At 41.8% G+C, this 22,087-nt stretch overlaps 1 protein-coding gene across 4 annotated transcripts in view; it reads left to right on the forward strand.

The window, feature by feature from the left end:
- GPM6B (glycoprotein M6B) overlaps positions 1–22,074 on the forward strand; it is a 31,348-nt gene extending 9,274 nt beyond the window's left edge. For 3 of the 4 annotated variants that reach the window (XM_010726386.3, XM_010726405.3, XM_010726393.3), the window contains 6 exons: positions 8,992–9,178; positions 12,116–12,272; positions 15,199–15,370; positions 16,896–16,969; positions 17,284–17,349; positions 19,580–22,074. In XM_010726386.3, the coding sequence (XP_010724688.1) occupies positions 8,992–9,178; positions 12,116–12,272; positions 15,199–15,370; positions 16,896–16,969; positions 17,284–17,349; positions 19,580–19,729 (806 nt within the window). In that variant the 3' untranslated portion in view covers positions 19,730–22,074. Of the gene's footprint in view, positions 1–8,991; positions 9,179–12,115; positions 12,273–15,198; positions 15,371–16,895; positions 16,970–17,283; positions 17,350–17,943; positions 18,909–19,579 lie in introns of those variants that run through there. The other variant, XM_010726400.3, reaches the window with a different exon arrangement.
- The last annotated feature ends 13 nt before the right edge of the window (positions 22,075–22,087 follow it).

The raw sequence follows: 22,087 nt of genomic DNA on the forward strand, positions 1-22,087 counted from the left end.
TTTTTTTTCTTTTGCAAGTACTTAGGTAGTAAATCATGACCTCTGTCTCCCATCTTCGGTATCAATATTCATTTTGGCCCTATTTTATGATAAGTGATCCAGTCACAGACTCGCAGCTGGCTGTAGACATGTCAAAACTTCAGATCTGTATATGTGGGATCCTTTGTACAAGAATAAAAGGTTTAGGGAGGAGTGACAGATTATGAATGCTGCTTTCCTGGTCTGTGAAGAGCATGGAGGGAACAGGCCAGGTGCCTGATTATCAGGGCCTTGTGCCCTGTCAGCTGTCCCCAGCGCTGAGACATGTCCGTATGTGCTGGCACAGATGAGCCGGACGCAGAGGAGACTCACAGCCTTCTGTCATGGCAGCTGGGAGTCTGGCACCTAAATGGGAATAGAAACCCTTATTTAGACAGCAGAACCCTTTGCAAGCTGACTTGGGAAGCTTTGTATAGTAACATGTAGGTAAATGTGATGCCTTGTCATGGAAGGGCTGAAGAAGAAAGGGTTCTTACTGATAGAAACCAAACCACGCAACAGAGAGGCCAGTTCAAAGAAAGGTGCTATAAGTCTGCACTTAAATAAATTAAAAGGTTTCTAGGCAGCAGCAAGACTGTTCTGAGTAGGTCTTGAGCAAGTCCAACTTGCCAGTCATGAATGAGCCACAGTGAAAATATTAGTCTTTCCCTTAGACTGCAGGAAAAATGTGGCTTTAATCACAACACACCTGCTGTAACACACCTCCCTTCAGCACTGGTATGCAGCTCTCTGCTGCTGCGTGACATTGGCTGGAGTGCTGAGATAAAAGCTCAAGCTGCTTTGACAACTCACCTTATTTTTTGAGTTTCTGTGCAGTGTGGGTTGTTCCTATCTCACCTGACCTGTTAATGTCAGTGCAGACATCACTAAGAGAGCCCCTCTCAGGCATCCCCGTGGTATCTGCTGTGGTCAGAGGGTCTTCATGTACAACATGATCTCTTTTCTGCCACTTTAAGCTTTCATCGAGTACTTGAGTAATAACGGTAGAATCAATGTGAGATTTGCTGCAGTGCTTGAACCAGGGCATCCTCAGAGCACCTGCAAACTCAATGAGCCTTTCAAAATGCCTAAAACAATCTTTTTTCTCCAGGAAGCATTTCTGTCTCTAGAAAGAGATACTTAGCACTGGCTGCTTAATGTAAGCTGAGCTGTAGGCATTACAGGGGAAGTGGGCGTTGTTTGCTTTTTGAGAATCTTTTTTTTTCCTTATGTTCTCTCAGCTTGCACCCTTACTGAAGCAAGCTGAAATTTTGAAAATGGAGTGGTTGAACATCAGCTGGGGAAATACTTACATGGTGACTGTTGCAGGGCAGAGGACTTCTTTAGTAGTGATTCAGGTTTCTTGTAACTTCTCTCGTTCCATTTTGGATGAACCTCTACAGAAGATCTTGGCATCCCCAGGCTTCTCTGAAATGGAGAAATTATCTACCAAATCTTAGACTCACTTGGCAGAATGCCTCCTGCACACTGTTTTTGGCCCTTTAACCGTATATAGGGAGAGGCTGTATTTCTGTTTGCTTCTTTGTAGCTGGGGAGGAGGCATCTGGGGAAGCAGTTGGTAGTAGTGGCTGAAATCCAATGTGGCAAAAGTCATGTGCTGACGGCTGGTGGAGAGTGAAGTCAGTTGTGACTGCCAGAAGGGTGGAGCTAAGATCCACAACTCCTGTCTCCCAGGTAAGATACTTGCCCTTGATTAAATCAAGTCAGCTTTAGAAATTGTGTTTTCCAAGTTCCAGATGGGTTGGAGGGGAGTTTGCTCAGGGAAACCCTGATATCATTAAAGAATATTTCACAGAGCCTCTGAAGAGACCCTTTTGACTGAAGTGCTTAGGTGCTTTTGAGCCTCTCCCAGTGAGCATGTGTGGATGTCCAGGCCTTTGAGTATCTCTGGCACTCTGCTCATCTGTTTCACCTCTTTAGCTTGAGCTTGTGCACAATAATCACCTGATCTACCAGCTTCTGAGGCAGAAATCCTTGCAATCCCTGTTGATTGTTTCTCTGAGAAGGCAAGAATAGGTGAATTGAGGGGAGGAAGGTCAGAGTGAGGTTGAGGAAGAATGTCTTCAGGCATCTTAAGCAGTGAGTTGATGGTCTGTCAACTGAGAGTTACAGCACAGCTTGGACCAGAGGCTGCCCTTGCTCATGCAATATGTTTGCTCTTTGAGCTCTGTGTATCAATGAGCCTTTCCACATGCTCAGGCTGTGTGAGAGTCCCAAGGGGCTGCTTTGCATAGTAGAATATTAGAACGAGTCTGCAGGAAGAATAATGCCAAAGCTTTTATCAGTACTGCTTGAGCTGTTCCTTATGTGAGAAGTCTCTTTTTAAAGCATCTACTTAATTTTCTTCTCCGGTAGTAGCTTCCAGCTAAAAAATAACCGTCCTCAAGGGGTCCCTTTTGTACCAGTTGGAAGTAAGGCCTTTTCCATAGCATAAATCAAATGTATTTCTTCTGGTGTTATTTGCATTGTTTCATGGACCCAAAGTAAAACAGAGAAGACATGAATTAAAATTGACAATGTTTTGCCAGACCTTTGTGCAAGGGAATAAAGCTGGGCAAGAGCAGTTCTCTGATGCTACAGTCTCACGGGGTGGCAGTGTCCTTCTTGTGCAGGTCTAGCTCCTCACTGTCACATAGCAAACCACCAGGGGAGGTTGCTTGCAGTGAGTGTGGAAGTAGTGATTCATATTTTATAGATTGTGCTGTCTGAAAATGATGCCTTCAGAACACCTGTGAACTTAATGAGCCTTGCAGAAGGATGGGAATGGAATAAATGGCAAGTGTATGTATTTCAATAAATTTAAAGAAGATAAATTAGATCTGTAGATCTGTAGGTCTGTAAAAAGACCATTCAGTGTGTCTGTCCTGGCACTAAACAGGTCTTAGAATTTAACCTGCTGCTTCCTGCAGTGGGAGTGCTTATTTTTTTCCCTGTAAGTGACAGTTTGGATATGAGATTTGTTGGAAAAGGGGTTATGTTTACTGATTTCTGTTTTTAGAGTATTTTCTCTGTCATTTAACAGCATCTTTCTACATGCTATTGCATGTAGGTCTTGCATTGCGAAGAGGCCTTTTTTTTTCTTTTTTTTCTTTTTTTCCAATATGACTGTTTTATTTAGTGAAAAGAAAAAAACAAATCAGCCTGATAAACTGTACAAGGATTTTTGTTGTTGTTAATCGTGTTTAAAAAAAAAAAAAAAAAAGTTGTTGGAATATTCAGGAACAGCTTAGTATTCTTACTCATAGATACCTAGTGCTTCATGGATTTAAAAAAGGGGCTTGGTGCTGGTACTTTCAGGCTCTGAAATGCTTGTTCTTGGTCGGTTCTCTGCACCAATTCCAGCACAGGAGGCAAGTGCAACGATTTTTAGTTCTCTGCTGCACAACAGCAGGAAGCATCTAATGGAGTTCTAAGGATGGCACGCTTAGGGCAGTAACAGCAAGTACCTCCTCAGAAGTGGGGAACGGGCTGTGTGACTGTAACAGTGTAGAAACAAAGAAGCTCACGTGTATCAGAATATCCAAAGAAGTTGCAAATAAGGCTGGTAACCCTTATAAAGGGATACTTAAACCTGGTTCTTCAGTCCTTTGAGTAACTCCTTACTAGCAGAGATCAGGCTGAGGCTGACTGGATGGATCAGACCATCCAAATCTCACTGTGCTGGCAGCTAGGAACATCTCCCACTAGCCACCATAAGGCATGGAATGGTGGTATTGCTGGATTTCAGGTCTGACCTTCTGTGACAGCCCTGATGGCTATGGTCTACAAAGGTCATGCCATCTTCATTGCTGATACCATTCACGTTGCTTAGGAAAACATATTAATATATTAATTTACAGCTTGATCTAGCTAGGCTGACATATCCTTGCATGAAGTTTTCTGGCTCCTGTGAAGATCAGTCTTTCAGTAGAAACTGAATTCACAGCTCTTCTGATTGGAGGAGAACAAAAGGAGAAAAGTAAGAAAGGCTGAACTTGAAATTCTCTGTTTAAGAGGTTTAAGAAGTCTGTGGGAGGAAAGCACAAGATGTGTTCTACTTGAACTTACCGCTTTAGTCTGTTTGATGTTCTTGATCCGTAACAGTGGCAAGTGAGCATTTCTCATCATTTATAACATAAGTTTTAGCTTTCTGTGTTATATTTTGTAAACCAGCAATATTTAAGAGCAGTAACAGGTAAGAATAGAGCTTTAAATGAGACTTTCAAGTGATTTAATACAAGACTTTTATTTGAGTGCCCCTGTCAACGCTTGGAGGGAAATTTGTCACATGCTTTAAACTTACCCCCCTTGTAAGACTAAATATCTTATTGTACTGCTGCTGCTGACCCTTGGCAGTTAGTGTGGGTGACAGCTGTGAGAACTGGAAGTTATCTCACTGCTAGATACTGTCTTATTCTCACACAGAGAAGAGGGAGGCAAATGCTGGTTTTTCTTCAGAGGTACTGGCATATTCCCACATCCCTCGCTGCTTCCCCCGTAGCTGTCAATCATGCTGTAAGGTACAAAAATGTACATCCTACCATGCACAAGCTGTTTGGAATGGAGATTTTAAAAAATGAAGCAGGTGTCAGAAAGTAAAACTGGCATTTGTTTTCATTGACTTACAGTTAATTTTCTGACAAAGATACATGGCAGTTTAAGGCTCCAATGGTAATTATGTATGTTTGGCATTAGGTAATCCTCAGTGCTGGGGAAAGAGGAGATGAATGTAAAGTATTGAGTTCTCCTCTTATGTTAATTGAGAGTAGTGCTCCCAACATAGGGCTCATGTAGATGCGTAATGATGAACCTAATTTACAAGCAGTGACTGCATTTAAGATGTTATCTGGTGCTTTTTCTTCCCTAGGGTTTCCTACAACTCTCTTATTGTGAAAGCAGTTCCTCAGTGCTTACCTCCTGAGGCCTGTGCTGAATGCAGCAGAGATGACTCTTCTGGGGTGGAAGAGGCCATGTCACTTCTTCCATGTGTAAACTAGACAGATGTACCATGTCTCAGGATTTCAAAAAATGCATTATGCAATTGCAGGGTGTAAGCAACGAGGAAAAAAAACTAGTGCTTCATCTTTAAAAAACAAAGACAGATTTATGTGAAAAGGAATTGAACTTCTAAGGAAAAAGAGTGGGAGCCGACTCAGAAAGGGGCCATTGCAGCACTGAGGTTTAATTGCCTGAAATGGGAAGCTTTTCCAACTACGTTTCAGGTTTTCTTTTTTTTCTTTTTTCCTTTTTTTTCCCCTTCTTTTAGTCAGTCCTTACTGGCTGGGTTTCTGTCTAGGAGGTATTGTGGACACTCTTTACATCATGCTTCCCATGCTTTGCTTTGAGTGATGGCTCTGTGAATGTGCACCTGTCTCAACTTTTCAAGCCTGGCGTCCAGAGCTGCTGTGTTAACTCTAGAGAAAGCCCTAGGACTACCCATGACACCCAACTGATCCCAGTGTATTGCATTTTGTCATTTTCTTAGCACAGACATTGTCGTTCCAGTCCATCTTGACCTTAGTCGGATAAGTCAGAGTCTGAGAATTGCTGTCTTTTTTTTTTTTTTTAAGACCTCTTTCCATTAATTCTGCATTACCTTGCTTTTCTGAGTTTAAATCTTAAAGCTGTACTTAAAGTACCAAAGAAGGTTTAGCAACACAATTGCCGTTTGACACGGGAAATTGAATAGCTAAGCCCCTGCATATATGCAACAGCCCGTACACTGCTGGGTAGATTATATAATTATTCTTCATACATTAAGCAACCAATTGCTGATTTGTGTACATATGTAGGTTCATCCTTTACCAATTTCCTGTGACTGATAGTTTCCAGGAGATTAAAAGAATAGCTGGTTCCTGTCTTTTTTCCTTTCTCTTTATTTTAGTCCTTTAGCGAGAATATTTGTGTGTGTGTGCGTGTGTGTTTAATAGCATTCATTCCCTAGAGAATAATCTCAGTCCTTGTTTTAGCTGGCCTCCTTCTGAGAGTGTGTTAAATCTGTAGCCAAGATCACAGGCAGCCCTGGGCAAATCATTGGGCTGTTATTAACCTGCCTCCATGGCAACTGCTGCTCACCAGCCTGGGGACAAAAAATGTTTTTATTCTGCTGAGTTGCACAAAAGGTTCTAGTGATGCCTTGCACAAAATGGCCATTGAAAGGGGAGATGCAACGATGGGTACTTGTGCTACACAGTTTCATATTTAAATTTTTTACTCTGCTGTGATAGAAGTAGATGTGCAGCTGAAAACTTCAGTGTGTCAGCCATGTGAGAATTAAAAAAAAAAAAATTAGTTCAAATTTTCTACTAAAACTTCTTATTTTGATCAGCTTTAGTTTACAGGCCTTCAGCCTGCTTTTGTCATCAGTGTGTTATCAAGCTAATTTGTAAAAGTGGTTGTGAAATAGGCAGACATTGTGGGTTTGAGTCATATGGTAGTGGGTACTTGCTGGCTTGGGGTTGCAGAGAGTGATCGTAAAGCAGGTTGCCTAGGAAGCTTTCTTTTTGGGAAAAAATCCTGTCTTGCTTCAGTGCTAGTCTGGGCATCTGGATAAGACTGTCTTAGTGCTTGATAAACATTTGATTTTAGCTGGTTTTGAAAGCTTCCTTTGTTTTAGGGGAGATCTATCTATCTATCTCTCTATGTATAAATATATAAAACCAACTCTGTTGTCCAGGTGGGGAATGAATTTAGTTTCCAGCAAGAGGCTGTGCAGAAGCTCTGGTGTTGATTTGGCTGCCCAACAACTACATGGATTCTGTTTCATGGAAAAGGGGCTGTTTTGGGCTGCTTTTGTTCACTTAGAAGCTGGCTGCATGCAATACCCCTGTAAGCTGAAGCCCATCTGCCTCTCTTTGAGGCTTGGTGTGAGTGATTCCTGCAGTTCCACATCTGGGCAGCTTCCTCTGCATCACCTTACAGACTTCATAGGGTTTTCTGGACCCGTGGTCTGACCTGATACAATGAAGACCACCCAAATATTGTGGTGTGCCTTCATACTTGAGCTGTTGGGGTGAGACAACAGAGTACAGCCACAAAGGTGCTGTGTGCTGCTGCTAGTGACTTGGAAGAGAGAGGGGGATTGCCACCATCAGTTTGCTCAAGAGTCTCTTGGCTTTGCTTCTAGCTGCTTTTATTTCCCATTTCTGATGAGATCCTTCCATGAGTTGATCGTTGATGTGATTGACCTCCTGCCCACCAACCAGCAAGCAGGTGTTTGGCTGCCTGCTCCTTCACAGTAGGACCTGGGAGGCCATTTTGTGCCAGGCTGCGGCCCTGCGTTGCCGGACACGCTCTGCTGACTTGCTGTGCCATTAGGCCTGGGCAGGCCTTTAATGCTGATCCCAAGCCAGGTGCAGCAGTTTCCAGAATTAACTCTTGGAGATTTGGGTCTGATGTGGAGGCAAGTGCGGAGGGAGGTGAGCCAGCCTGACGTGTAGAACTGTCCTTATGCCTGACATGTGGCTTGGGGACTGCCATCAGGCACATCCCCAGGCACAACAGCTGAGGTTCGCTCTGCAAGGTCTGCTGTCTGAGCTCAACCCTGGACATCTCTGACAAGATGAATACCAGAGATGATTTTCTGTGATAGTGCTCATCTGTGTCTGCTTGCTGTGCCTCGTCTCTGAGTGCCCCACTGCCATGTCTGTGGCTGTTGCTGCACTTCTGTCCTGGAGGCAGCTCCCACTGTGCGGCTTTCAGCTATGGACTCAGCTACAAATGCTTCCCAGGCTTGCTCCCATGCAACTACACCTCACCCGTAGTTAGCAAAGTGGCATTTCATAGGTTGTTTCCCTGGTGGTAGCTTCTGTAGCTTGACTTAGGCACTTGCTAGTGGCACTCAAAGTGGAGACTTTTATGCTTGTGACATGGTGTAGGATTCTGAGGACACTGGGACATGTAGGTTCAGCAGTCCCATACCTGCACATCATTTCTTCATGTTGTGCTGTCCAGCAGGATCTGGCTACGCCAGGCACGGCATCGAACGGTGTCCTAATGGCTGTGCTTTGCGCAGTTGTATGAAATGTACGTTAATGGAGACAGCTTAATGCCGTCACCCTGAAGTAATGAATTGGTATGGATTGCCATTACCATTATAACGCAGTTAAAAGCTGTGTTTGTTTCCGATTTACATTTCCCAGCTTTGCAAGCAGATGGACTTTCAGGCAGCGCGGTCGGGAGGAGCCTGGTAATTCAACTGCTGCGACCTTATTGCAGTGTTTGCCAGCAGCAGTTCTGGGGGGTCGTTTTCTTAACTCAGACTGCTTAGGCAATAAATTTCATTAAAACTATGATTATGCTACTGCGGACTGTAGTCAGGGATCACTGTGAATCCAGTGCATCCTATAAAGCTCGAAATGTATTGTCTGTGTAATTCTGCTCCATCTCACCACTCAATAAAAATGGCTACCCTTTGTCGCCCACTAATTTTTTTCTGTTGATAGATCTGTATCCGTATATGGATTTAGACAAAGTTACTCAGGAGCCATGGCAGAGTGCAGAGTAGTTAGGTTTTGCAGACCGCCATGGGTTCCACACATCCTTCATTTCTCCAAAAGGCTTCACTGGCTTGTGTGCTTCTCCAGCTTTCTGAGCAGTGCCAGGACACCTGGTGCTCGTGTCTTTAATACCAGTAGTGGTGAAGTGTGGTGAGCTCTTGTCAGCAGCTGGAGCACAGTGGTCCACTTCAGACAAGTGTTTCTTTTTCCTTTTCCATTTCACAGGCTGTCTCATTGATCTCCTCTTGATCCTGTAAAACTGGGAGTACTCGGCCCACTTTCTGGGCCTTGAGCTCACTTTGACATATCTGTAGGTCAGTGTTGATGATGCTTTCTTGCACCATCTATAGATTTTTGCTTAGTGCAGTGACAGTGTCTCGGCTTTTTATTCTCCGTGGCTTTTTACCAAGCAGAGACTGAATATTCTTTTCCTTTTTGCTCATAACATTTCTTTTGCTTTCTCTCTTCTGCTTAGGTTGCTTTGAATGTTGCATTAAGTGCCTAGGAGGAGTGCCATATGCTTCACTGGTGGCAACCATTCTCTGCTTCTCGGGGGTCGCCTTGTTCTGTGGCTGCGGCCATGTGGCGCTAACGGGCACCGTGTCCATCCTTGAGCAGCACTTCTCCACGACTGCCAGTGACCATGCTTTGCTGAGTGAAGTGTAAGTATGCCTCCCATTGCCATTGTCTGTGGAAGACCTGTTGTTCATCCTAACACCCTCCTGCTGAGCAGGTAGAGATGGATTCGCATCTCGATCTCCATCCCCAAGCATTGGTATGTTTGTTTGTCCAACATCTTCGGGTGTTATTTGGTGTTTTTTAGTGTTTACACACAAAAAAGCAGCATGTGTATCCTGCTTTAACCCATTTATATTAATTACATCAATTTCAAAGACCCCTAAAATACATGCATTATACCTACTGCTTCAGAGTAGCACCCAGCTTCTGTCAGCCATCAGAAGGCAATGATGTGCCCAGAGTGAAGAAGCAGCTTTGTGTACACGGAAGATAAGATCCTACACTTGAATTAGATTTCACAAATAAATGTGTTGGAATCACGAGGCTATTGGTTCTTATTCGCTAGGGTGATCATTACAATGGGGGAACAATCTTGGCTCTGTAACCAGCCCCACTGAAGCAAATATCCAGTTGCTTTTAACACTGAGAACCTGAGTATATGGATTGGTGGTTTGAATCCATGCTGCTCTTCCCAGCACCATCTAGGCATTATATATACCCTGTGCTGAGAAGATTTTGCTCATCTACCGTAATACCCAGTTTTTAGGACAGCAATTGAAGACTTTTGTATTACAGTTCAGTCCAGTGCACTTAATTCTCCATTTTTGGGGGAGAGGCTTCTTCTTGGTAATAGCCTCCCTTTTAGCTCATGTGGACACAGACCACAAATCTGCAGGTACTGAGCCCAAGACTGCCACAGCTCACCTCTTCCCATCCTCTGAGAGCACTACAGCAATCTTTTGGGACTTCTCTTCCTGCCAGTGCCCAAATTCAGGATCCTCTATGACTGCATGCCCCCCCTGCTGCTAGACACTGGGTTCTCTGTTGTGTGAAGCGCAGGGATGCTGCCATTAGCATAAAAATTTAGAGAGAAACAATGAGCAGCTGTTCTTAGAATTTGCAAATGAAATTGCAAAAGTAGCCACAGCAGGCACAAGCTTTGCATTTTGGAGAGTTGTTGACAAGATTTCTTGTCAAGGCAGCCTCAGCAGCTGGGGGTTGTGAGACTCTTACCAAAGAGCTCCAGCTCTGTTGAAGGCAAACAAGAAATGCTGGAGAGATGAAGTGACAGAAAAGGGCAAAGAATTTTAGGTCAAGAGATGTACATTCAATGAAAAATATACTAGTGGGCCACCATTTGTGGAATTGATTTTTAGCCAGGTTTCATATTGCTAATTTTTAGTAACATCCATAGTCTTCTAGACTGTTAGTGACAGTGAAATGAATTCTGTTGTCCCTCAAATGAGTTAATTTCTTTATGCTTTACAGCACAGGCGCAATGGATTTATCCTGTTATTTTGAATCAGTTTGGAAAATAAACATAAATGCTAGTTCACTTCCCACATGTAATTTTAAATGATCAATATCCTGTTTTGATGCAAGAGGTTTACGTTCTGTCTGGGTAATGCTTAACTATGTAAATTGTGGTAATCAGTTTTCTTCAAATGAAGCTAAATCATGCAGGTGTTCCTCAGAGACGCATATCTGTGCTGGCAGCCAGTTTAGGGAGAGTAGTAAGAACTGAAAAAAAATCTGAGGAAAGACATATATATATATACCATTAAAAAAATTAAAAGCAGTATGGGTCTATAAAATTAATCTTTCTGTTCTGCAAATAGCTTCATTAAAAATCTTCATCCTAACAAACATTTATATATATATTTTTAAAGAATATAAGTTGTGGAGAAGTTAGTGCTAATGATAATTCTTTACAGTGAGAGTGGTAAGACACTGGAAAAGGTTGCCCACAGAGGCTGTGGATACCCACTCCCTCTAGGTGTTCAAGGCCAGGCTGGATGGGGCTTTGAGCAACCCGGTCTAGTGGGAGGTGTCCCTGCCTATAGCAGAGGTTGGAACTAGGTGACCTTGAAGGTCCCATCCAACCCAAAGCATTCTATGATTCTGTTATTCTATGATCAAGTGTGATTTTTGAGACCAGAAGAAATGTTGTATAGGAGATCTGCCGTTCTGGTCCTTCAAACCAGTCAGCATGTTTGCTGAATCTGTGATGAGATTGCTGATATTGTAGATGATTCTTTCTGTTAACTGTTGCAGCCAAAATAAAAACACTTAAGGGTGTCACTGCTGACAGTAGATTTGTAGGGAATGAAGAACCTCCTCAGATAAGATCCAAGGCATGTGCCTTGTAGCCTTCCTCTGCACATTTCTAGAGTATCTCAAATGGAAGGGTTGTCTAAATATTTCTTTCACTTTTTTAACATCTACCTGCATTTAGGGGAGCTTAAGTGTGACTTAAGATGCTGAAGTGGTTTGCTTGCTTGGAAGTACCTTCCTGGGCTGTGGCTCAAGAGCACTCACTGCAAACAAGTGTCACTGAATGTACAGACATCTGCAAACACACATTAATTGGATTTTACAGGTGGAAGTGGTGAACTTCAGGGACTACTTCTTTCCCCCAAGCCCAGGGAACCAGCACAGAGCCTGGTAGTTCAGCCAGTGGATCAGATCCTTTTCTGCCCCAGTGCACTCTCCCTATGCTGGAGCTATCAGACATTCCCCAAGTCCAGTGTCAGGATCAATCACAGGAAAGCACAGCTCTGTGGTGGAGGCATGAAATGGAAGCCTCCACTTATGACTAACAGCACTCAGCGCAGGAACCACAGCACAAACAGGAGATGCTCGAGCAGACACAGGACTTATGAACATCAGCAGGGTATGCCTGTGGCAGTGGGGCAGTCAGTGTAGCATCCACCTGCAGCCCACTCGTTTAAAATGCATCAAAGAGCCCTGAGCTGTGTTTCTGAAAAAGGAATTGTCTCATACCTGTTACGATTAGGAGAATTTGCTTTGTTTTAATAGGATTGAAATATAATTGTGTCTTTTTTTCTTTTCTGTTTTAGAATACAGCTAATGCAGTATGTAATTTATGGCATTGCATCGTTTTTCTTCTTGTATGGAATAATCCTTTTGGCAGAAGGCTTTTATACAACAAGTGCTGTGAAGGAGCTGCATGGAGAGTTCAAAACAACAGCCTGTGGCCGCTGCATCAGTGGAATGGTGAGTAGTGCTGGAAGTGGGAACAGCTGCCATTCCTTGCAAAAACCCATCAGGCTCAGTTTGACTCCTGTGTTTTTTTGAACCATAGTGTCTTGTTGCTGCCTTTAACTCCTTATGGGTGAGCAGAGCCAATCCCTGCTGCTCATTCTTCTTTGAGCTTCAGGGATGTTCGGTCAAATCCAAACTCTATGTTGACTTTTGGGGTGCTTCCAAGGCCTCCCCCTGCTAAAGCTGAACTCACTGTTCAAAACTCGTGGAGGCAACTGATTTTGAAGCGCTCAATATGAGACAGAATTAATGCTGCACTTTCGAACACGGCGCTAACAATGGTAAGGGCAAACTGTAAAAGGGCTGTGGTTTGCAGAGCTATTTAAGTAGCAGACTGCAGTGCCTCTGACTTCCTCAGTCTATTCTACATGAGGATGTCTGGATCCTTCAAACAAACAGCAATGAATGAAGCTTCACAACGTCACAGCACTTGAATCAAATATTTCCATCTTGCTTTTGCAGATGGCAGAAGGGATACAGGCATAATAATGAGTCTTTTTTGCAAAGCTGAAACACTTAGAGCCTTAAAGTTTCAAGCCATTCTTCTCTTCAATATTCTTCTGTATTAGCACAACATTTTAAACAAAGTTTAACTAAAAATAAAACTTCAGATTCTCACCCACGTTGCCCCCTAGGGCGCACTCTGCAAGAACAGCAACATAACTGTGTTTCTGAGAGAGGATTTCAAAGCTATTGCTGAAAATCTGAATTCAAAGCTCATAGTTCTGGAGGAAGATAAGCAGTGTGACAGATCGCCCATGGGAAAGTGTGGGTGAGAAGAGCATAGGCTTTTGATGTGACTGTTGCATTTTAATATACAGCCTATATCCTGTACTTAAAAAATATGTCCTTTCAGCCGGCTAAATACAAAGAAGATGTGTGTTTATTTTCATGAAGGTTAACAATTTTCTGCTGTGCTGTTGGATGCTTATTGAATTTTTCGAGAGCTAATAAAAATAAGGCATCTGATCATTTCCCAGTTAAGCAGCTATTCTCTCGTTCTTATTCTTGGAAAGTATCTTCGCTGTGGAGCAAAATTATGTCTAAAACAGCATTTTCCAAAGATGCAAAATACAGTGGAAACGTAGACATATGTGCATTCCATTACTGTGGATAATTGCTTCTGCAGTTGGGTAGTTGCAAGCACATGATTGTTAGCTGCATACACAAATACCAGTGTGACGCGCAGAAAATCACAAGGTTTGCGAGCAGAAATAATATTTTTGCAGTCTGGTGGCTGCAGCTGGGTGCATGCAGCAGCTTTTGGGCATCCAGTGGTTTTTCTGCCAATTTGACATCACTACGCTGGGGGCAGTCCCCTCCAAGTCGCATAGGATTATTACAGGAGACAGACTTCTGACTTGACTGATCTCCTGGCTGTGGTAACACACAGTAACTGTTTCCAACAGTTTATCTCTATTACACGTGAGATCGATTGTGCTTTTTCATAGCTATTGTAGGAGTTGAAGGCTTTGTGTTCTCCTTCTCACCGACATTTCAAATACACACATGCAAGCCCACTTTTTATTCATAGCATAGTTACAGAAATCCTTTAAGCTGATCCACTTGGTTGATACTGAAGGCCAGTGAGAGATCTTCCAGCATTTGGCAAAAAGTGGAGTATTTCAGTTCAGTGGTATATAAATTCAAGACAAGTTGTTTGTTTTTTGGGGTGTTTGTCTTAGTTTTACAGGTACTTCCAGCTGCCCATGTGTCACCTTTTTTCCCTACAAACCTAACCAAACGCTGAACCACTGCTGTAAGATCTCCAGCCTTCCTCGGTGTGGCTGGACACACCTCTGAGGATGCAGACTTCCTCCACTGCAGGATTTGTTCAGTTTGGGGCCAGGCTGAGACAATTCCCCCCATCAGAGCTTTTCCCATTCTTGTTGCACTGGCACACAGGTTTCACATAGGAGTACAGCATCAGTGTTCTGCTGCAAAGTAAAGCCTTCCCAGTCTACCTAGAGTTAAATAACAGTAAGAAAGTGTATACAAGGTGTAAAAAAAGTTTCCCCGCTTTGCAAGTTGATTCCAAACTTTCTCAAGGAGGGGTGAGCTAGGAGCTGATGCCAGAGCTCTGAGTAGTACCTCACCATAAAACTTAACTTGGAAGAAGAGGGAAGAGAGAGGAGGTCCGGTGGGAGGAGGAAGCTGGAGATTTCCAAAGCAGTGAGTGCTATACCTGGTAATCTCACCAAGGAAAATGCAGGTAATTTCTTTTTTTTAAAAAAAGAGAACACAAACCATCAAATTTCAGTGGGAAATTCCATGATCTTCTCTGAAGTGAAGTAAGTAATTTTCTTCTTGGCAATGTGTATTAGATCAATTCCAGCTTTCTGATTTATAATGAACATAGTGTGTTTTCAAAAACAGGTGTTCTCATTTGTTACATTCGTAATTGATTTCAGTAAATCAGGGAGCAGAGAAGAGCTCTGCAAACATTGATTCACTCTATTGTTGTGATTTGCAAGTTGCATGGAAGTGCTGGTATATTACAGCTGACAAAAAAAAAATCTTTATGCTGACTCCTGTTGGCATTCTGTCAGTTTTAGCCTACAACCAGCATCCCTGCTTCACTGAGCCTCTTGAGAAATGAATAGGTTGCTGGTTCAGGAGGCCTTGCTGTTTGTTCTAGCAGCCTGATGAGAAAAGAAATGCCTGAATTACTTTCTCAGTAGCACTGAGAGCAGCAAAGTATTTTTAAGCTGAGGTTGTTCATATGCATGGAAATACGAGAGTATGTTAATGGAAGTTAAATACCTCATTACTTAATTTCTGAAAGTATGTTTAAAGACTGTATCGAAGAACTTTTAAGGAAAATTCAAGTATTCTTTTCAAAGAGCAAATGTGAAGTGCTTGTCTTTTCTCTGCCCAGTTTGTTTTCCTCACCTATGTGCTTGGAGTGGCCTGGCTCGGGGTCTTTGGCTTCTCTGCTGTGCCTGTCTTTATGTTCTATAACATATGGTCAACTTGCGAAGTCATCAAATCTCTTCAGATAAACATGACGGTTCCAGGAGACCAGATCTGTGTGGATATCAGGCAATACGGTACTTACTCAAATCCTGATTAAATGCTTTATCCTCTCTCCTTGGTCTGTCTTCAGTAGTTTTGTTTCAGCTTTATCAAACGAACCAAATGCAAAAGCATCTTGCGTCCCTGGATGTGCTATTGCTTTTCTAATTAATTCAGATTACATTGATCTCTTTCCAGATGCAATCAGTTCAACTGAACTGGCAAGTCATTTATCTAAAATGATTCTGTAGCAGTTTCCAATACTATAATATTAGGTGTAAAAATAGATCGGCCTCAAAATAAACTGCTTAGAGGCAGAGCTGAGAGATAACCAGATTCTTGAGGTTTTCTTGAACCTATTTGTATATATTTTTTCTTATCAGAAGGCTGTTTTACGTAATGCCTGAATTGTGCCTTAACTATTACTTTCAGTTACTTTCAGACAGAACAAGAGGAAATGGCCTCAAGTTGTGCCAGGGGAGGTTCAGGTTTGATATTAGGAAATATTTCTTCTCAGAAAGAGCAGTGAGGCAGTGGCACAGGCTGCCAGGGAGGTGGTGGTGTCACCATCCCTGCATTTGTTCAAGGAACACGTGGAGGGAGGGATGTGGTTAGTGGGCATGGTGTGATGGGTTAGTGGTTGGACTAGATGACCCTAGTGGCCTTTTTCAGCCTTAATGATTCTATGATTCTCTGAAAAGCAAAAACCAGCAGTGAACAGTCTGCCTCAAACATTACTGAATTTATACTGATTTCTAATTACTCACAGAACTGGCTGCTTGTGCTTCCTTGCTCCTTCTGCTCTGGGGGCAGCCATAACTGGAGGTCTTCAACTGTATATTGCAGTTGCAGCAAAGTGGCTTTAAAGTAAATCCTGTGAAGTTTTTCTTTCCAAAAGCCATACTGTCCTGAGATAGTATCAGTGACCTAATTCCAACCAGCTGAGTTTGAAATATAGGTTACAATGGAGAGGCAAAGCCATGTTTTCCTTTTTTGAGCCATGGCTTCTGTTTAAGCTTTACATCTGTAATGGGTCTAAAAGTTTAGATTATTTTAAACTCATAAGATCCTGTTGACTTTTTTGATTTTCAGTCACATAAGAGAAGTAATTAGGAGTATGTGAGGGTATGGCACACCAGACCTTGTAGCAGCTCTCACTTACTGCTTTTTTACCTACTTGGTGGAGTAGAACTCAACCTTGTAAGGCACTGCTGTCCTGAATGGTGCCAGGTGTCTCTAAGTGCAGCTGATCCCCTTCGGTCCCCAGTCAGAGAGCAGGCAGCTCCAGTCTCATACTGGACCTGAAGTGCAGAAGCCGACCATTTGGCTGCCATATGGGAAAGCCACATCTGAGAACACAGCTTGGCAGGAAGCCTTGGTAGAAAGAGAAGGCGTAGTTTGAGCGAGTTAATTCCTCCTGCCAATTCAAAGCTGTGCTGGTCAATGTGTGGATGCCCAAAATGGGAACGCAACTGGCGAGTGGGAGGATAAGATGAGAAAGGAACAGAAAGTGTGTACCAATTCCTAAAATTAGTGATTTCTTTTGCTGTACTATTTCAGGTATTATCCCATGGAACGCTGTACCTGGCAAAGCCTGCGGTCCGATCCTGGAGAACATCTGCAACACGAATGAGGTATGCAGACGCCCTGTGTGTGCCTTCTGCCTCCAGGTTGCTGAGTGAGGCACAGGGTCGTAGCTAGAAACTGATGGCAGTTTCTTGAGGAAACTAATACTAGTAGTATAAAGAGACTGATTTAAACAGAATATTGAAAGTGCTCTGTCTCTGTGCATCCAAAAAATGAGTTTTCTGAACGTTCTAGTTTTTTAAAGCTTTGAACTCTTTGCTATGAAGACAGCATATTTTTTATTATTTACAATAGCTGAAATGTGTTTTATACCATCCTCAGTTACTTTAATTAAAGTGTTTTAACGTATTTTTCTCTCTAGTTCTACATGTCTTACCACCTGTTCATTGTGGCTTGTGCTGGAGCTGGTGCCACTGTCATAGCATTGGTGGGTAGAATTTTTTACTTTTTTTAGTGTAAAATGTGTTCCTTTCAGGCTTAAGATGCTTTAAGACCAAATTTTATGCATCTTTAAAATAGTGACCCTACACAGAAAGGAGGACAAGCTGTAATCATCTGGTTATTTGCTGCTCCGCTTCGGTCATTACAAGTTACTTCTGCTTTAGGAAGTCATTTTAACCCACCCACCCTATGCTTAGGAAGAAAACTTCTTCACATGTCCTTTTAAAATCCCACTTTTACCCACTATTGGTATTCTTATGTCCACCATTTCTTTTCATTCTTGTAGTTTATGAGATTAGTAGCTTGAATGCCGTTCTTATGTCTGGACCCAGGCAGTTTGACCAGTCCAACCCTGCAGTGCCAAGTCCAGGTGTAAGAGTCCCTGTCCTTTGGCAAAACAGCCTTAGGTCTGTATGTAGTTTCTACTCAAGGGATAAATGGCGAGTAATTTATCTTGCATCTTCACCCTGGAAGAAGCTCTAAATAGCATCTGTTGTAAAAGTATCGACAGTTGCCCAAGTAGGCTTGAGCCGTCACCTTGTTGTGTCTTACTCTCCTGTATTTTGTTCTCTTCCACCAGCTGATCTACATGATGGCTACTACATATAACTATGCTGTTTTGAAGTTTAAGAGTCGGGAAGATTGCTGCACTAAATTCTAAATTGTATAAGCCCAGTAAAGAGCTGCATTGCGTAGCTTGAAAAATACCACTGACACCCTAGGCTAAAAGTCTAGCTTTCTGAATTTTGTTACAGTAATTGTAAATAGCTTCAATAAGCCTCATTTAGTTTATCAGATTAATAAAATGACTTCTTGTATATGAACTATGATGTGGATGAGATCTGGCTATTCTGTCATGTTGAGAGGATTCAGTTACTGTGGGACTGTTCACAAATTTTCTTTTGAAGATGGGATGTTTTCATTTGACGGCTCCATTTTGCTTTCCAACACTCTTCTCTAAAACAAATATTCTGGAACAGAATTACTCATTTACTCTTCACTGTGAATGACAACTACAAAAACCTCGAGCATGCTGAATATACACGATACGGAATAAAAAGAGTAATAAAGCAGTGCCAGTCTCTTTTGGCAGAAATGAGAAGCTCCAGTACTATGAATTACTTGGCTGTATTTCTGGTGCATAGATGATTAAGTTGATTATTTTCTTTTACTTCATTTCCAAACAATTGCCAAATCACTCCCTCTGGAAGGCAATGCATCCTGTATTAGCTCGGCGTCAAACAATCACATTCTGGTTTTGGGCCCCAAGCTAGTAAGAAATAACATATAAATAGTTTGTTATTTGTGGCTTGCACTTTAGTAACTGATTTCTCAGTAGCCAGATCTCAAAAAATGTAAGTATGACTGCACAGGAAGCAAAACCATGCATAGAGCATAGAGACATTTTTTACACTGTTGGGGGGAATAAAGGAGAAGTGAATCAGTGTTTTTCAGATGTAGATTTTTTTTGCATGAAGCGTGGAGAAAAGAAATTGGAAAGAGATGAACTCACAAACTAGAAAAAGTCCCCACAATTTAAAAAAACAAAACAGTTGCTACATGTAAGAGTTTTCACCTGAAGACCTGAACTTAGACTGTGGGAGTTTAAAATGTAGTTGTAACGATACACGATTAAGACTTCTTAACCCAGAGCTTGCATGCTTTTGCTTAGTTTTGGACTGGTGTTTTGTTGTTTAACTTTTCCATGTGTTACTGTAGCCTTGTTCACCTAAATAAAACCGTTTACAATTTCAGACTTCTTCGAGGGGGGAGGGTGGAGTTCTCATCTGCTTGTTGGGGGAAAAGAATTACCAGGATCTAGGCTTGAGTATACATAAGCACCGCCACCTTAGGAAGCAGTTTTTCTGAGCACCTCCAGATTGCAGATGTTCTAAATTGCCACGTACAAACAAACGTTTATTTTTCTCACTTCCCCCCATTCTGCATTTTAATTGATCCGTACAACCCTGTAGCTCATTTAATTACCGTGATACTAACTTTCTCTAAGTTGTGAATAACCAACCTCGAAATTAGCATGCAGAATTCTAGAGACCTTTGAAAATAGCCTCTGTGCTTGTTTTAATAACAGAATGCTTATTAACGTAGAGTAACTTTTTTTTTGGTTGTTATTGTAAAGAGCGTCTATTAATCTAACTAGCAGCTTGCTTTGCCTCTTGCCATGCTCACTAGCCATCATGCTCACCCTTCTCTTCCAGATCCACTTCCTCATGATACTGTCTTCTAACTGGGCCTACTTAAAGGATGCAAGCAAAATGCAGGCCTACCAAGATATCAAAGCAAAAGAAGAGCAGGAGCTTCAGGATATCCAGTCTCGGTCAAAAGAGCAACTCAATTCTTACACATAAATGGTTGCCACAGTAATTCAGCAGAAGAATTCTGTAGCTCTGACAAATCAACAAATAGCTGCTCTGCAGTAAGATGTGTGTCTACCAAACAAAATTATAGAGAAGTGTAAAAGCTTCACGTTCAAGCTCCTGGAACACGTTCGTAGGGAAATCTTCCCATGGGTAATCTTCCATCCTTTCACACAGAGAATGGAGGTTTTATTCCAGGCATTTTAAAAGGCAACACTTCACAATGAGTGACCAAATTATTCTTCGAGACTTTTGATATTTACTATTTGACATGCAGTATGAAGTCCTGCACAAAACTGTGGCGGGTGCTCCAAACCAGCAAGCAGTAGGGATTTGTGCAGCCCTTAGACACAGGCACGTGTAAGATCTCTTAGGATCTCGGTTTATACACCAAACGAATCTGCGGCTGGATGAGATTTCTGACAGCAGTGTGTGCTCATTTGAAAGCACAGCTGTTGCAGCATTTCCTAAGTTGTAATAGGGCACTCTGAACACTCTTTACACGGGCCACAGGAACAGCCATCTACTTTTGTGCCACACTTTTTTTACGATGCAGCAGTCACTCCCCTGTGCTTACCCGAGTGTTGCGCAGCTGTCCCAAGTGTTAATCTTTTTATTAACTATTTAATGGAATGTAGACGCTTGGATCTGGATAATGATCCCCTTCTTTGAAAATAAATGTCAGCTTTGCCTTAATATTTATTTTCTATAAATGTCTTAGCATTTATATAGTGGCAGGAGACCATTATCCTACATTGTAAGTGAAAAGTGTTACCTTATTAAAATGACGCTGATGTGACTATTCCAAATGAGCAGATGAGAAAGTTTGCAGAGTTTGACACAAACAGTAACGACGACAGCCATAAAACAGAACACAGGATGTCCACCTTTCTCTATCTTGGTGCTTAGCAAATTTATAGTCAGTGCTTATGTGTTTTCCTTTTTACCAGTTAATTAGCACATTAAGAAAACGTGGTGTTCAGAAAACGACGACACAAACTGGTGCCATCTTAAAGTCATTTCCCATAGAAGTCTGCCTTCTAATTAATATGTTTTATTTCAGAAGCTTTCAGTGATATCTTGAGTATTAGTGATGGTATATTTGGTGTTTGTTCTATATGATATATATATATATATATAAATGTTGGGGGAAAAGTAAAATGCATCATTCGTTTGGGGGGAAAAAAAAGAGTATTTGAGTCACACCCATGTTATGCTGACGTGTGGTTTGATAGTTTTGACTGCTTGCTGAGTATAAGTCAAAGGAAGCACAAAATTTCCTGAAGTCAGAATTAAAAGAGGCATTTTGGGAGGGGGTGTTAACTGCATATATAATTTCTTTTTTGTTAAATATTGAAGTCTGATTTTACAGTTTAAAAGAGGGTCAGAGTTGGTCGGTGTAGAGCAAATATGACAAATAGCCTAGTGTATGTTCTTACCTGTTGCATGAAGGAGACATTTCTACGGCAATGCAGGTGATGTTCTAGCCCAGTGTTTGCATAAGGGTAATAATGGAGGCAGTGTCTTAAAGCCTAATTCTTTTCTAATTCAGTGTAGCTATTACTGGGAGTTTTTGAAGTTTTGTTTAAGTAGTCTAATATTTTTATGTAAAGAGCATTAAATTTTGCTATGTATAAATTTTTGTAACCTAACAGTGAATCAATATTTTCTATCAGTGCCAAGGGCTTCCTGTAGTTACATCCAAGTGTTAAAATAAATATTTGTAGATAATAGACAACACTCGTGGTATGCTTATTTTAAACAGACCCGTAGCTACTCTATACCAGTGCATCTGTTTTATTATCTCTATCTGAAGTGAAGCACATTCTGTTCACTGTTATCCATTTGGTAATGTATAGCAGGAGGCTGCCCTGTAGGTGTGTGCTTCAGAGTGGTAAGTCAGCAAGTCTTCCTTGCATGGAGTACTGGTAGTTGTTCCAGGTCAGCATAAAGCAACAAACACTACCCATCCCCTTCCTGACAGCAGACAAAATGAAGCTCTTTTTGTAAATTTGGCAGCATATAAAGTTAGTCTAGCCTGGAAATGTTTTTTAATCTCCATTTTAAAAAGTCAAGTTTGTCTCGTTTATGGGAATCCACATGAATCCAAGGCAGACCTTCAGGTTTTGCCCCTATGTTTTGTCAAACTGGGCTTCACGTTCTTCTAAGGTAGGGGAGGAGCAGCAGCCTCAGCACACTGCAAGTTGTACTATATGCTGCCACCCAGAATTACTCCATTGATAAAAATACTGTATTTTATACTGTAAATAAAGTCTAACAATCTTGCCTATTCTCTACCTACAAAATGCAAAGCTTAAATAAAGATGAGTCAAATAGCATTTTTATCTG

This window comes from Meleagris gallopavo, chromosome 1 (genome assembly GCF_000146605.3).
Source record: "Meleagris gallopavo isolate NT-WF06-2002-E0010 breed Aviagen turkey brand Nicholas breeding stock chromosome 1, Turkey_5.1, whole genome shotgun sequence".
Taxonomy (NCBI): Eukaryota; Metazoa; Chordata; class Aves; order Galliformes; family Phasianidae; genus Meleagris; species Meleagris gallopavo.